Consider the following 14,242-nt stretch of genomic DNA (forward strand, 5'->3'; position numbering starts at 1 on the left):
TGGAGAAAGGTGCAAGAAGAAACACAAAATATTCCCGTTTCCTTTTGGAGCCTCTGCTAACCCAGAGGTGCTGATGTGTGCTTACTCTGCCATGTCAGGAGTTGAAGCTCCCCAATGTTCATCTTCCAATCAACTTAAATTGCAATAAAAATCCCCTTTCTTTAGATTAAACCAGTCTCTTTGAATTCTTCCCCATTCCTCCTGCCACCCTTCTGAGTTGCAGCCTAGCGTAACACTGCTCCAACTTCCACCTCACAGCTGTGGGTAGGTAGGAAAGCACTCCAGTGTTATTTCTTGCAGTAAAAATACTGCCCCCAATCAGAAAGCAAAACAAAATCTTTGTCAGGTGGAAGCAGCAGTGTGAACTCTCCACCTCTTCTCTGGGCCAACCCTTAGAAGGGGGGCAGCTTCTGGGATAGGAAATGAAACCAAAGGTGTTGTGCTCTCACTTCTGCCATTTAAAACTTCTCAATGACCAGCACACAGCATATAAAGACCTCCCTGGGTCACTTGAAATCTTGTGATATTTATTTAAACCAGAGCTACAAAAGAACCCCAGAATAGTCAACCAAAGAGAAGGCAGGGAAAAGTCTTTAAAGAATGTATTTCAAATTAACACACCATAGAAAGATGTAAGCAAAGAGCAAAATTTCCTATCAAAAACATATTTATGACAATATGACACACAAACTAATTATATATGTGCATCTGAATTACTTGATAGCTACATTTGCAAGTGTCACTCATTTTATGCTGAATTTATTCCAGAATTTATAAAGTAAATCCTCTACAAAGGGTCTACACTTTATCTAGTCACAAAAAGTACATTTGCAGGAACCCCAACAACAATACTTACTTCAAATTTTCACCAGTGTCTCCAAACAGAATTTAGCCCAAATACTTTATTTTTAATCTATTCAACTGAAAGAAATGGAGCTGCAATGGTTTAGGTTTTTTAATCCCAAAGTAGATTATACAAACATTTTCATCAAAGAGCTTTTTTGCAACAAGACTAGCATTACTGGTTATATCTTATTATTAAGGTAAGCTTTCTTCAAAGAACTGTATGATTGGAATCTCTTCCTGATACATACTGACATGCTATTTGTTGGCTGCAGTGAGAGGAGTCGAAAACAAAAATACAAACAGGCTTTTTTTTTTAATCTTGTCTTTATTGATTTAGACTTCAGAGCTACAGCCAAAAATAGTGCATCTGTAGAAAATTATCAAACACTCTATCAATACAGCATCATCTCATGTTTAGAATTGCAAGCACTTGACAAATCACAAAGGGAACATCCAATCTAGTATTTGGCAGTGCACCCCTGCACAGGGAATAGAGGGAGAAGGATTCTTTTTCCTCCAAAAAAAGAAACACTTCTGAACAAAAAGCTTTTGTTAACAAAGAGAATTCCAGCTACCACGGAAGACTCAATGGCTCACTCAAGACATCATCGTACAGTGCTGGGAACTTTGTGTGGAATGTCAAAGGGGACACAGAAACTACAGCGCTGCTACAGCCGCCACGCTGTCTTCAGGACTTGGTAGGCCATGGAGAAGGTCACTGAGTAGCCAACTGCCCAAGACAAACCTCTGCCAGGCTGGGGAAGAGGGATCAAGTATGCAAAAGTGTGAAAGATCCTAGCCCCGGTGAAGATCCTGAAGTGCAGCAGAGCCGTGGAAAGCTCAGGGCCACTCAGAGCATACAGCAGTCCAATGCCAACAAATGGGACAATATTTTCCAAGTCATTCAGGTGGCCTCTGGGGAGAGCAGCAAAGTTATTTTAAAGTATTAGATTTGTTAAATAAACCACTTCAAGCCTCATTATTTTTCAGCATCTTCAGAGCATTCTACTATTCAACAACTCTTGCCTTCCTCTGCAGAGGGCACTTGACTCAGTGACTGAAACAATTTTGGCATATTCACCTGACATCACTCTGGTCTCTCCTGCTGCACCCCACATTTCTAAGCTTCTGATCTTCTGTATGAAAGGCATTAGTTTTTCCCCAGGATCGTGGTACTATTAAGGACTTACATGAGGTGCCTGAGTGCACCTGGGCATGCAAGAATGCAAAGTCAGGGAAGAAGAGAGGCAGCTGTTTCCTTGGAGCCTCTTTCCATTAACATCAATTTACTGGAGGACTGTGACTAAAACTACTACAGGTCATGGCTCAGATGGTCTATTCTAATCCCATAAATCCAGTCTGTGGTGTCCATAAAGAAAACATAAAATATCCTACATAGGAAGCATTCCATCGAATTTCATGAAGTTCCATCATCTTGAAGAAGATTATTTTTGAACATCTAACAGGTGTGACAGCTACACTTTTCGTTCATTTTCTCTACTTTGAGCACTAAAATAGCTGAAAAAATGTTTCAAATTTTGAAACCATAATATAATTTACAAAAAATGTGTTGAGACTGAAATCCATATCTTGAAGTGTTTCTTTCACACCTCTTCCTAAACCTTCCCAGCTCCCTTCACCTCTTTAGATAAATTATACTTCCAGCCCAATTTATTGATTGGACCAATGTCTAAGCCTTACTAATGATGTCAAATTTCAGAGCCAACTGGAATCAGGTCATGGCCCTATCTTGCATTTGCTTTTAGAATATCATTATTCTGTTTATCATTACAAGGAAACATATCCCTCCAGAATTTTTATTGTCATTCCCCATAAAAGTACTCTGAAGAAAGTAATCTTTTTTCTTGAAAAAAATAACCTTTTTTCCCCCATAAGCTGCACACATTCCAATCACTTCACAGAAGAGAAGCCATGTTAAATTTATGTGGCATCATCTGTTGCCATAAAGCTTGCAGAAGAAAACACAGAAAACTTTCAATAAGAATCACAGTTGGGAGGAAAATATGGATGCTGCAACACCAACACAGTAACTAGAACCAAGCTGACTTATTAGGTCTGGGGATGTCTGAAAAACTCCCCAAAACAGCAAAACAGGATTTGCTAATAAAGTGTTTTAAAAATCTATTCTGTGAAAATGACTGAGGTGGTTGTCATTTCTCTACCACAACAATTTGAGTTAAATGAGTCATGAAGTTAGTCTCAACTTAGCAGGTCTCTTACAATTTACAAAGAGAAAGGAATTACCCCTCATCACAAAAGTTTCCACTTTTATGTAACACTCATGAAGTTAAGCAACAACTCCCTGAACTACTCAGGAGCAGAACATCTTTACAGCCCACTAAGATTAGGCTCTTCTTTCTGAGATTTTAATCCATAAGAAGCATAGAGAAACACGCATTGTGAAACAACAGCCATTATTTGCAGAGATGCAGTGTTCTTAAATCTGTACTGGTATATATTTTCAAGATCTTCCCTAATGGAGGTTTAAATGAGAGGAGTTCACTGACATTCAAGTTTTTAGTATAAAAATAAACTTAGCTTCATCAAGGAACAATCTTACGGAAAGCATCCCACTAAAGCTTTCCTTGTTAGCACAGGTGTATCAAACAGCATCCCAAAATTTATGATTTTGGAAACAGAGAATTTTGCCATGAGCTACATCAACTTATAGTCATATTTTAGCATGTTCTCATGACTTTGCCCATGCAGACAGACTATTGTAACCAGACAGTGGCTTCTTGTATTTAGAATGCACACTGAACATTTGAATGTAGAATGGTTTGTTCATACAGTAATTTCACGATTATAAGCCGCATGTTACAATACAGAGTGTATAAAAGGTATCTATTCTATCACCATCTGTTGAGGGTGGGGGCAGTGATCCTTATCTCCACAGGAGATATTCTGCTAATGGGCCATCTATTGAAACCAGGAGGGGAATTGTTCTTTATCTTTTCATAACCAATCCTTCCTCCAGCGAGTCATTTTCTGCTAATGGCCATTGAGTCCCACTGTGGGACTGATAAAATTACTTCATGCCATTGGAAGTTGCTCCAGCCAGGGGGAAGAGCCCAACATTCCTTACCAAAATAAAAACAGAGGTTTTGGGACACTAAGGGAGCCCCTTTCTCCACTGGACTCCAGAGGAAAACCAGATTTCTCCACATCACCACTGGAGCTCCGGAGGGAAACTGCACCTTCTACAGGAGCACTGCTCCAACTGAGCCACATCTGTCACTGCAGGAGGATGCAGCCACCATTTAATGGGACTGCTACCAACACCCTGCCTGATGGGGTGTCAGGTTGTACTCTGACTCTGTCAGGGTTTGGGGTTTGTTTCTTTGTAGTACTGTATTTCTATTTTAATTTCCCTAGAAAAGAACTGTTATTCCTAATTCCCATATCTTTGCCTGAAAGCCCTTTGGTTTCAAAATTATAATAATTTGGAGGGAGGGGGTTTACATTCTGCATTTCAAAGAGAAGTTCCTGCCTTTCTCAGCAGACACCTGTCCTCCAAACTAAAACAGCAACTTTTCATTCTTTGTCCATATATAAGCCGTACCTGATTATAAGCTGCACTTTGGGTTCAGACCAAAATTTTAGTCAAAATGGTGCGCCTTATGATCATGAAATTACTGTAATTATTGTATTAGATTGCTACATAGTGCACCATAAAACACACAGGATGGACAGAGAATGGGATGAAATTAACTCCTTGATTTAATGTTATTTTGTTATTTAAAATAACTTCTAAAGATTTCTGTGTATTACCTGCGTACACGTTCAACACTTGGATCAGTCCTCAGGTATTTCTTAGAATTCTCCCCTTTTCCAAATGATTCTGTATCTTCTGGGTTGACAAATGCCTGTTTCAAACACAAGCACCACGTCACATCAGCACCCAAAATGTTTTCTCCAGTCAAGGTAGCTTGATTTAAAGGCCACTCTTTTTACAAGTGCCTGAAGTTAAAAGCACAGGGAACAATATAATGTTTGCTGCATTTCTGCTTTCTTGAACACAACCTGTATATAGCTTGTGTGCTGACAAATTAATGCAATGTAATTTATGCATTTAGATAATTCCTTGTGAGATGGACAAGCCTGCAGTAAAGGCAGACAGAACATAGGCATCTACGAGGTAGAAGATCACAAGTCGTTTTTTCACTATGCCTGACTAATTATCTGAAAGTGCTTTTGGATGCCTTCTTTCCACAGAAGTCTACACAGCAATAGTATCCAAAAGACTTATTCCCATTCTCATTTATGACCAAGGAAGTGTCTTCCTTTCATCTCAGGTAAAAATTTTTACACTTATATGACCCATTATTACCTCAAAATACTGCAAGACACTACTTGAAACAACATTTAATTCAGGCAGTGCAGACTGCAGTTAATTTATCCCTGCTGACACATGTAGTAAACATATCCATTCTGTAGAATGCTCAGGCTATGCAAGACAGAAGTCAAGAAAATCTTTTGATTTTAGGAGAGCTACATGACTGCTTTCCAGGGCAGCCTTGATCCCTATTTGTGAAATATCCTCAGTATCAGAATTCTAGAGCTGCATTAACAGTATCATCAGCAACATTTTACATTCTCCTGCTTCACTTCTTTCCTGGCTTTTTCTTTCAAGACTTTTTCTCTATTACAGTAAATTCACGGATACAAGCCGCACTGAGTATAAGCCGCATCTCTGGGTGTTGGTAAATATTTCGGTTTTTGTCCATAAATAAGCCGCACCTGAATATAAGCCGCTCTGTCGTTCGCAGCGAGGACCCGCGTGCAACAAAGTTGCCAAATAGTAACAGAACCGCGGCATGGCGGGGGGTTTACTGGCTCAACTGAGGCTGTGCAGGCTCGGCCCGCTCGGGGCTGCTGACGGGGTCAGGTGGCCCAGCCCGGCGCTGCCACTCGGGGCTGGCTGCCGCCTCTGGGTTTGCTCGCCCCGGCCCCGCTCCCGCCGCGGCGCCGGCTGGGCACGGAGAGAGCGCCCCACTCATGCCATGGCGCTGGCCGGGCACGGAGCACCCCCTGCTCCCGCCACGGCAGCGGAGGGCGGGGGCAGAGCACCACCCCTCCTCCCCGAGCCGCGGCAATGGCGGCGCCCCCCCCCCCATCCTCCCCGGGCCCGGCAATGACGGCACTGCCCCCCACCGTCCTCCCCGGGCCGCGGCAATGGCGGCGCAGGGCCTCTGTCGGCTCCCCAGGCCGCGGTAATGGCGGCACGCCCCCCCCCCCCGTCCTCCCCAAGCCGCGGCAATGGCGGCACGCCCCCTCCCCCCCGTCCTCCCCGAACCATGGCAATGGCGGCACGCCCCCCCCCCCCCCCCCTCCCCTGGGCTGCGGCAGAGGAGGGAAGAAGAGAGCTCTCCCGCCTCTCTCCCCACCCCCCGTGCTGCCTGCAGGGAGCCAGGGCAACACAGTAACACTGTAACAATCACGGAATGCCGGCTTTTACTGGCAGGTGCTTGGCTCGGCGCCCTGGCTGGCACGTCTGGGGTTGTAAATGTCAGAAAATTATTCACATATTAGCCGCCCCCGACTATTAGTCGCACTTCCGGGTTTCCACCAAAATTTCTGTCAAATTGCTGCGGCTTGTATTCGTGAAATTACTGTATATAGAAAAGTAAAATGACTTGTTTTTTCTGTTTGTGATATTACTAACACAATGAAACCAAGCACTCCAAATTACTGAAGGCCCTCTTGTCATCTGCATCCAGCTGGATCCACAGAGCAGTTCTGCTGGGCTCTCCTGCAACAAGCAGGAACAAAAAGCAGCTTTTCAACAAGAGGACTGCACCAAAATCCTTGGAGCACACACAGTGTGCAGAAGCAGATCCTATAAAAACAGCCATGTGAGGCCCACTCAGGGCTCTTTCAGCCCAGGACCAAGTGTTTCCTGCAGAGGCCATGAGAAGATGCCTAGAGAAAACCAAGAACAGGGCAAACACAACACATTTGCCATGAGCACTTTTAAGTAGATACAGCTTCTACATTATTTAGTGAACCTCAGTGGAACTTTCCTATTTTTATCTAGCCCAAACACCAAGCCACAGGTTTTCAAATATTTTCAAATGTCTTCAGATATTTTCAAAGTTGGAAACCCAATTTTCAGCCTGCTTCTCACTCTAGAAAAACAGTAATTTCCTTTCAGATAGTGACCTACCCACTATAATGATCAGGGAATGCAAAAAGCTTTTGAATTATTGCATGAAAGGGTACAGATGAATAAAAATCTATTCCCCTCTTCTGACCCTACCAGTTGGTTATTCATGTAATGTGGCTCCATATCATACTTTTGTTGCTTTATAAATGGGATGCCCTGAACATAAGCTTTCTGCAGAAGACAATGGAAAAAATTTATGTTATTTTAAAAATAACATAAATGCTTTAGAAGAGTAGAGTAAGTCAAATGCAAGTATAATTTAGTCTTATCTCATAATTAGGTTCAAAACACCATTCAATTGAGACCAGCAGAGCACCAAACTCAGAATCTCTTCAGAAGAAGCAAGTGAACAGCAGCAGTATTTGGAAGCTGAAAAGACATAGCTGTGACATCTCTGTATTTCAATACAAATGTCAGTCTGTTCTCCCAGCTACTATTTCCAAATGATTACCTTCCTTGTGATCCTGAAGTATGCTGTTATCACACTCATCAGCATCATTTTTATGAGAACAATGGCTGCATAAGTAGTGTAAGCCCGGAAGACTTCATTGTCAATTAACTGGGTCAATTTGGCCATTTCTCCCCTTCTCACTGACGACCACTGAAAAACACTAAAATTAGTTAAAACCAACATCATTGCAATCCAAAGTTCTGACAACAACATTGTGTTAACAGCCTTGTTTTTTAGCAACACTGTAATGACAGCGTGGTTTCACCACCAAGGAAAGTTCCTTTTCAAACTATTTTCCCCAGGTTTTGTTTTGTTGTTGGGGTTTTTTTTCACAATAGCATAATATAATACATTAAGATGATAAATTATAATATTTTGCTTCCATTATAAGTGCTTATTAAACTGTCAAGGTACAAACTACCAAAATATTTAATGTAATTGCAGAAATAACACTTAGTCACAGAAATTAGTATTCTTTTGAAATAACACAAGGAGTTAGACCAATTTTAGACCCATTCATTTGAATTAGCAAATTTCCCTAAGCAGTTACCAGGATAGAAGGAGTGTGTGACAATGCTATGAACACTGCAGAATGTAAAGAGGATAATTAGCATTGCCTACCATTTTTGTGTGCAGAATGACACAATTATAATTGCACTTCAGCTTTCAAACTAACCAGCGCCTTCCTACCCAGCAGTAACTTGTGATCAAACTGAGTTGAACATGCATTTTTCCCCTCTGAGACCTTTTTCTTAACAATTGCTTTTAGCATGACTCACGGGCAAAGATTAAGTTGTAATGACAAAGAAGAGAGGACTATTTCTGCTTTTATCATGGGAGGCTTAAACTAATGAAGTCTCTTTCCAATGAGACCGTACCAAACCCACAATCCTACCAAACCCACAATCCTACGGAGACAGTACCTTTTATCAGCACCAGAAAGCTAAGAGGTGCCGAGGAGTGAATGCAGGTCAAAAAAAAAAAGCACATCCCTGTGCAAATTCCATTTTAGTCCTGCACAGACCCAGGCTTTTGCTGTGCCAAGTGCTTCAGCTGTGCACTTAGTGTCTAGGAATCCATACAACTAGAGACCGAAATAAAAGAACTTTTTTGTTACAGCCAACTTACTTTCTGTGATATGATTTTAACAATGGTAATAAAAATGTTAATATTTGCTTGATTACGGTTTTAACAACATCTCATCTTGCTTTCAGCACAGTCAGCTATTGCCAAACAGGGAGAACTTGATGAGCAAAGAGCATTACGGAAAACTTGCTCTGAAGGCACATCCTCGTGAGGAAGTGGGGAGGATGCAGGTAAGCAGCTGTTTGCTCAGTGGAAACAAAACTAGCCTTGCCTGGACCTGTCTGCTCTGAGGATGGGATTTTGCTCCCTCTTTTATCCTTTCTAAAACAGTGCTTGGGTCGCTGGGCCTAGCACAGGGTCTGTGGACCATGGGAAAATAATTCAATGTAACTCTGCCTCCTCTCTCATTACAGTCCAGTTCCCAAGATAAACAGCGACTTGGCGAAGACTTCGCTCAGAAATGGACAGTAACTGGTTCTATTTATTTTAACAATCTTGTTAAAACATTTTAACAATCCTGCTACTTTTAACTTTGTATTACAACAAAAAGCACGTAGTGTTTCACACAACAAAAACAAATCCACGGCGTCAGAGCATTTTTCCCCAAGCTCTGCTGAAAACACATCCAAGAAAGATGCCGAGTCATTGCCATGGGACACAGTTCAGCAGCAGCTTTGGAGCTCAGCCACATCCATCCATTTTCCCTCGCTGCCCTCCGACCTCTCCGGGATTCCTCAATGCCCAGGAATGCAAAATGGAACGGCACCGAGAAAATCGGGAGAGAAATTGCAAAAACAAACCCAAACACGCAAGCAGCACGGGGTTTTAAGCGACAGGCTTACTCCGGTTGCGAACAGCCTGATACACACGGGTAACAGCAATAACAACGATGGCAATAATGATGGTTTGTCTGTGCAACCCCGCTATGGGCGCTCGGAGCGGCGGCCGGGCCCGGACCCTCCCCCGTGTCCCGGGCAGCCACGGCATCACCGGGGCCGCTCCTTCGTGCGCCTTTCAAACGCGACTTCCCCAGAAGTCTGCTCTGCCCGCAGGCTCTGCTCCCCATCCAGCTGCTGATCCCCGGCCCAGTCCTCTCCCCATCCAGCTCCTGATTCCCGACCCGGCCCGCGCGAGACGCCGCCATCTCAAGTCCCCCTCACACGGCGCTCCCGCACCGCCCTCCGCACCCGCGGCGGGTTTGGCCGCCGGGCCCCGCTGCCCGTGCCCGCACCTCGGCCGTGCCCGCGACGATCCGAACCCCGGCGCTCCCCTGCGGACACTGCAGCTCGGCCCGGCCCGGCCCCGCCTCGCCCCGCCGGCCGCGGGGGCGGGTCCTGCCCGGGCCGCCCTCACGGAGCCCCGAGTGCGGCCCAGAGCGCGGAAAACCCGGAAGGGACAGGAGAACGTGTGGGGACGAGCGAGCAAAAGCCCTGCTGTCTGAAGGCCTTGGATAGGGGTGTCAGGTAGATTAATCTACAAGCACCAGAGGTTTATGTACAAAACGGAGACAGAGGAGTGCTTTTTGCTTTAGTCGAATAAAGGGAGCATTCCCCATAATGGGCCATTGCCCAGTGATCTCTCCAATCTTTGGAGGATGCAGCCTCCCTTTTCATCTCAATTTCCCGGCCGCATTTCCCTCTCTCTTTCCCCATTGCTGAGGTACTTGAGAGGCACAGACTTCCCAAACACCTGATACCTGAGATTCCCCTCTTCTAATGTACACCCTCCTTCTTAATTTTTAATTCTTATAGAATTCATGGTTTTCCCCTATTGCTTCTTTCATCTTTCAATATCCCATTTCATTAATCAGCAAACCTACAGTTTGTTTATAAAGGCAAATATCTTTTTCTATTCACCAATTCACTATCCCATTGTTTGTTCTACCTCTCAGTGCTGGACTTATATACCAGCAGACCCACAGCTTGTGTATAAAATTCATCATTCCTCCCAGTGGAAACCAAAGGCTGTGGCTCAGACAGGCTGTGGTCATAGTGTCAGCCAAGTCCAGCGATCATGCAAATTCCCGAGAGGACTCAAAGCTTTACCTAAAAGTCGCAGTGTTTTGTCCCCTCCTTTATTCTGGTGGGCTTTAACTTCTGCCAAAGGGCAAGAAAATTAAACGTGCTTGTATCACCAATCCATCAGCACTGTTCCAATAGATATGTATAATGATGCTTTGCAAAGTGAGAAAGAAAATTGTTATAAGTACATATTATATTATTGGTTTTTCACAAATATTAAAATGAATGCTGTATGTATAACGTTGGAAAACTTTACTGTATGAATATAGTTTCTTTCAGTTCTGCTGTTAATAAAACTTAGAAATAGTAGTGTGATAAATAAATATATTTCTTGGACTATTTTAACATGATGATATAAAAAGCTTTTGTTCATGTAACTAACTCAGAGAATCAGGAAATTCTTCATATTCTTGGATTATCGGACACCAGAACCCCAGGGAATGAATTTATTCATCTTATCAAGGAGTACCTGGAGCCACAAGGAGAAATAAAAAAATGTTGCTTTACAGGTTGGGGGGGAATGATTTTGAATAATGCATGAAGATCTATGAATATGCAACGTGTTAATGTATTTAAAGAAGTGTTTTCTGAGTTAGGATGTGCTCTTGGCTGAATGTCAATCACCTGGCCATATAACCTTTTGCTTTATTGTTTGTCTCTCATTGTCTTTTATTAAACAGTTTAAAATTTACCAGGAGTGCGAACATCGTTTTTCACAAAATTAAGGAACTCTGTAGCTGGCTACAGATTTCTACCAGTGTGCTGCAAAGTGCTGGACAGAGGGAAGCTAGTGTCTGAGCTTCCCAGTGGTGTTTCAGGGAGAATGATGCTATTCCCTCAGCACTCCTCAGCAACAGGAGCAGTGCTTGTGACTGAGCAGCTCGTGCTAAGCAAGACTGAGGAATACAGAGAAAAATGTACTCAGATGCCCAGCAAAGGTTTCAAAACTAATCCTAAAGATGTGTACACAGTCAGGAAGGGATAGAGTTTTTAAAGCTGCATTCTTACAGAAAATCTCTACTCTTAGGTGCATATATTCAGTGTTCACTGATGTTACTTCTGTGCATCATGTCATGTCATGTCATGTCCTGTCATGTCCTGTCATGTCAAATTCCTGTGTTACTCTTATTAAAATTATAAAACACAACAAAACTCATTTGAGCAAGAACTGTAGTATCAGAACTGTTCTGAAATGTTGGTAGGAGTTGAGTTCAACAACCTCCACTCTCACTAAGAACACAACAAACAATATTTCTGCTGAAGTCAACAAAAAAACTTGCAGGAGCATGGATCCATCCCAGGGAATGGATTTATTTCAAAAAACATGGAAGAGTTTCTGCAGCTCTTGCCTTAGTTCAAGGCAAGAACTGTATCTTCATAGTTCTCTAACCACACCTAACACATATCACAATCACATGGTGCAACTGAAATAAAACTGTAATTATCTTCTATTACCACCTTTTTGTTTGTTTGGCATTCTAATCCTCACTCGCAGTCAGTCTAAAAAGCAGGCAAACCTATTTAAACACACAGTATTATACTTGAGAAGAAAAGCTGGTAATTGATTTAAACAAGTTTTCAGAACTACACTTGAGAACAACAGAAAGCCAGGAAAAATGTGATTTTCATTCATTGTAAGTAGGATATAAAAAAGAAGCATAAATGCATGTAGAAATTCTATTATTTCCATGCTTTCCTTTGGATTTTACATTTTGGTTTTCCAGATTCTGGAAATTCAGATTGATTTATGTGATTTTAAAAAGCACTTCTTAAACTGGCAAAGCTGCTATACTCCCAGCCATTGAATTTTGAGGCAAACACCTTGTTAATTTTTTTTCTACCCTCTTTGAATACCCCTAATTCTGTGAAAGAATATTAGGAAGAAGGAAGAAGGATAGGAAAAGATGAAAAAGAAGAAAGAAGGAGAAAAGAGAAAGAATTTTGGGAAAAAAAAGGTAGGGAAAAAATAGAAAAGAGAGAAAATATTTTTAAAAACAGAAGGAGAAGGCAACAGAAGATAAAAGACATGAGAAGGAAAAAGATAAAAGGAGAAACTAAAAAGGTATTTTTAAATGAAAATATTTTTTTTAAAAATTGAGAAAACGAAAAATAAAAGGAGAAATTACAAAAAAAAAAAGAAAATAAAAAGCAAGACAGAAATATAGTGGGAAAAAAGAAAGGTAGAGGAGGGAAAAAGAAAGAAATGAGAGAAGCCAAGATTTCTTGCAGACCCTGAAGCACTTAAAAGGTTCAGGTTCTTAGAGGGAAGACTCTGAGGGCAGAGAGTAAGAAGAGCTCCAAAGTGGGGCTGTAGTCTGTAAAGCAGAAGTGAACTTGTGCCCAAGGTCTGTTTTCCTCTCTACAGCATAAAGTGCCTGTAGAACGTTTGGAAACTGCTGTGATCTGAGTGAGGTTGGACACATAATTTTGGTGATAGTTGTTCCTTAGGGGCCCATTCCCACAGTTCTCACTCATGTGAATTGTCCCTCAGATGCTAATGGGAATACTCTTGTAAATCAGGGATGCCATATAAGCCAGAGCCCAGGGTTATACTGATCATGAAAGGCTTGATCTTACAAAGCTCATTCATGTCAGCAACACTTTTTCATGACAATTTTCCCATCGACTTGAAGAACTATCAGTGTAGCCCGAGACAGTAGAATCAGGACATGAGTTTAGGGTCAGCATAAAAGTAAGAATAAAAGAGTTTTTCATTTAACCTCCAGCAAGGAATGGATACTCCCCAAGAAGGTCAGATAAGTGCAGTCATTCTCTTTTAACTGCAGGGAGGGCAAAAGAGAGGCAAGTATTGATCAGACTTGTTCTGTCCTGTCTCCTTCTCTGGCTCCTTTTATTCACCATAGTTAGAGTGGTAAAGAAGGTAGCAACAGTACATTTTCACCACACCTCAAGCTCTTATTCACCACTCCCTTGATAACATAAATCAGTTTTTTCATCAAGTAGAACTGGCAAATTATGCCTGCTTCATGAAATAAACCAGTGCTTTACAGAGTAAAACACAACGTGAACACTAAGATCCAATTCATATTTTAACTTAAAATCTGAAATGCTGTTTAAATACCACAAGAAAGTGTTACAAAAACGTTTAGCATGATGGAAGAGAGTCATTTTTTGTGCTACTCTATTAAAACCTGCATCTTCTGGTTAGGAAGCACTCTCACTATATCAAATGTCGTCACCTAGGTAATTTTGCTGTGATTCACACACTTCCTCATAAGATCTCAAGCTGCTATCTGGTTTCTTTGGGGAGCTGCTTGAAAAACAGCAAGAAAGGATCATTGTTCTGTTGGGAATGCTTCCTGCTGGGTATAGTTGAGTGAAGGCTTCTCTGGCATAAATTGCCTTTTGGTGGAGCTTCTAACACCAAAAGAGCAGTGTCCATCCAATCTTTTGTCCTTGCCAATGTTTAGAGGACAGCAGTTCTCAGTACTGGAATTTGCCATTTTTTTTCAGAATTCCAGATGCTCACTTGTGAGACAGAAACTGTAATAAATGATTGAAGTGACCAGCCACAGTGGGTAGTGACCAACAGGCAGTGAGAGAAAAAGATCCAAACTCCACAAAGCTCAGGAGTGAGTGGTTACCTCTGCTGGCTATATGCCCATTATACATCATTTATACATTGTGCAG

The 14,242-nt window shown here is 42.1% G+C and overlaps 1 protein-coding gene across 2 annotated transcripts; it reads right to left on the reverse strand.

Moving 5' to 3' along the window:
* Positions 1–585: 585 nt before the first annotated feature.
* On the reverse strand, positions 586–9,906 carry MGST1 (microsomal glutathione S-transferase 1). 2 transcript variants are annotated; one of them, XM_033058393.1, is made up of 4 exons: positions 9,802–9,906; positions 7,485–7,634; positions 4,639–4,733; positions 586–1,761 (listed from the first exon to the last, which is right to left on the reverse strand). In XM_033058393.1, the coding sequence occupies exons 2-4, from the start codon at positions 7,608–7,610 to the stop codon at positions 1,515–1,517; spliced, it is 468 nt and encodes a 155-aa protein (XP_032914284.1). In that variant the 5' UTR covers positions 7,611–7,634; positions 9,802–9,906; the 3' UTR covers positions 586–1,514. The 2 variants fall into 2 exon arrangements, with proteins under 2 accessions (XP_032914284.1, XP_032914285.1); XM_033058394.1 differs by having other exon boundaries at positions 7,485–7,644; positions 9,802–9,898.
* Positions 9,907–14,242: the final 4,336 nt, after the last annotated feature.

The sequence above is a fragment of the Catharus ustulatus genome, chromosome 4 (assembly GCF_009819885.2).
Source record: "Catharus ustulatus isolate bCatUst1 chromosome 4, bCatUst1.pri.v2, whole genome shotgun sequence".
NCBI lineage: Eukaryota > Metazoa > Chordata > Aves > Passeriformes > Turdidae > Catharus > Catharus ustulatus.

Coding starts and splice junctions, on each gene's coding strand:
- MGST1 (XM_033058393.1), bottom strand. CDS start 7,610: ATGGCCAAATTGACCCAGTTAATTGACAATGAAGTCTTCCGGGCTTAC. Junction 4,734..7,484: donor ACTTCAGGATCACAAGGAAG/GTAATCATTTGG, acceptor TGTTTGAAACAG/GCATTTGTCAACCCAGAAGA. Junction 1,762..4,638: donor AGTGTTGAACGTGTACGCAG/GTAATACACAGA, acceptor TGCTCTCCCCAG/AGGCCACCTGAATGACTTGG.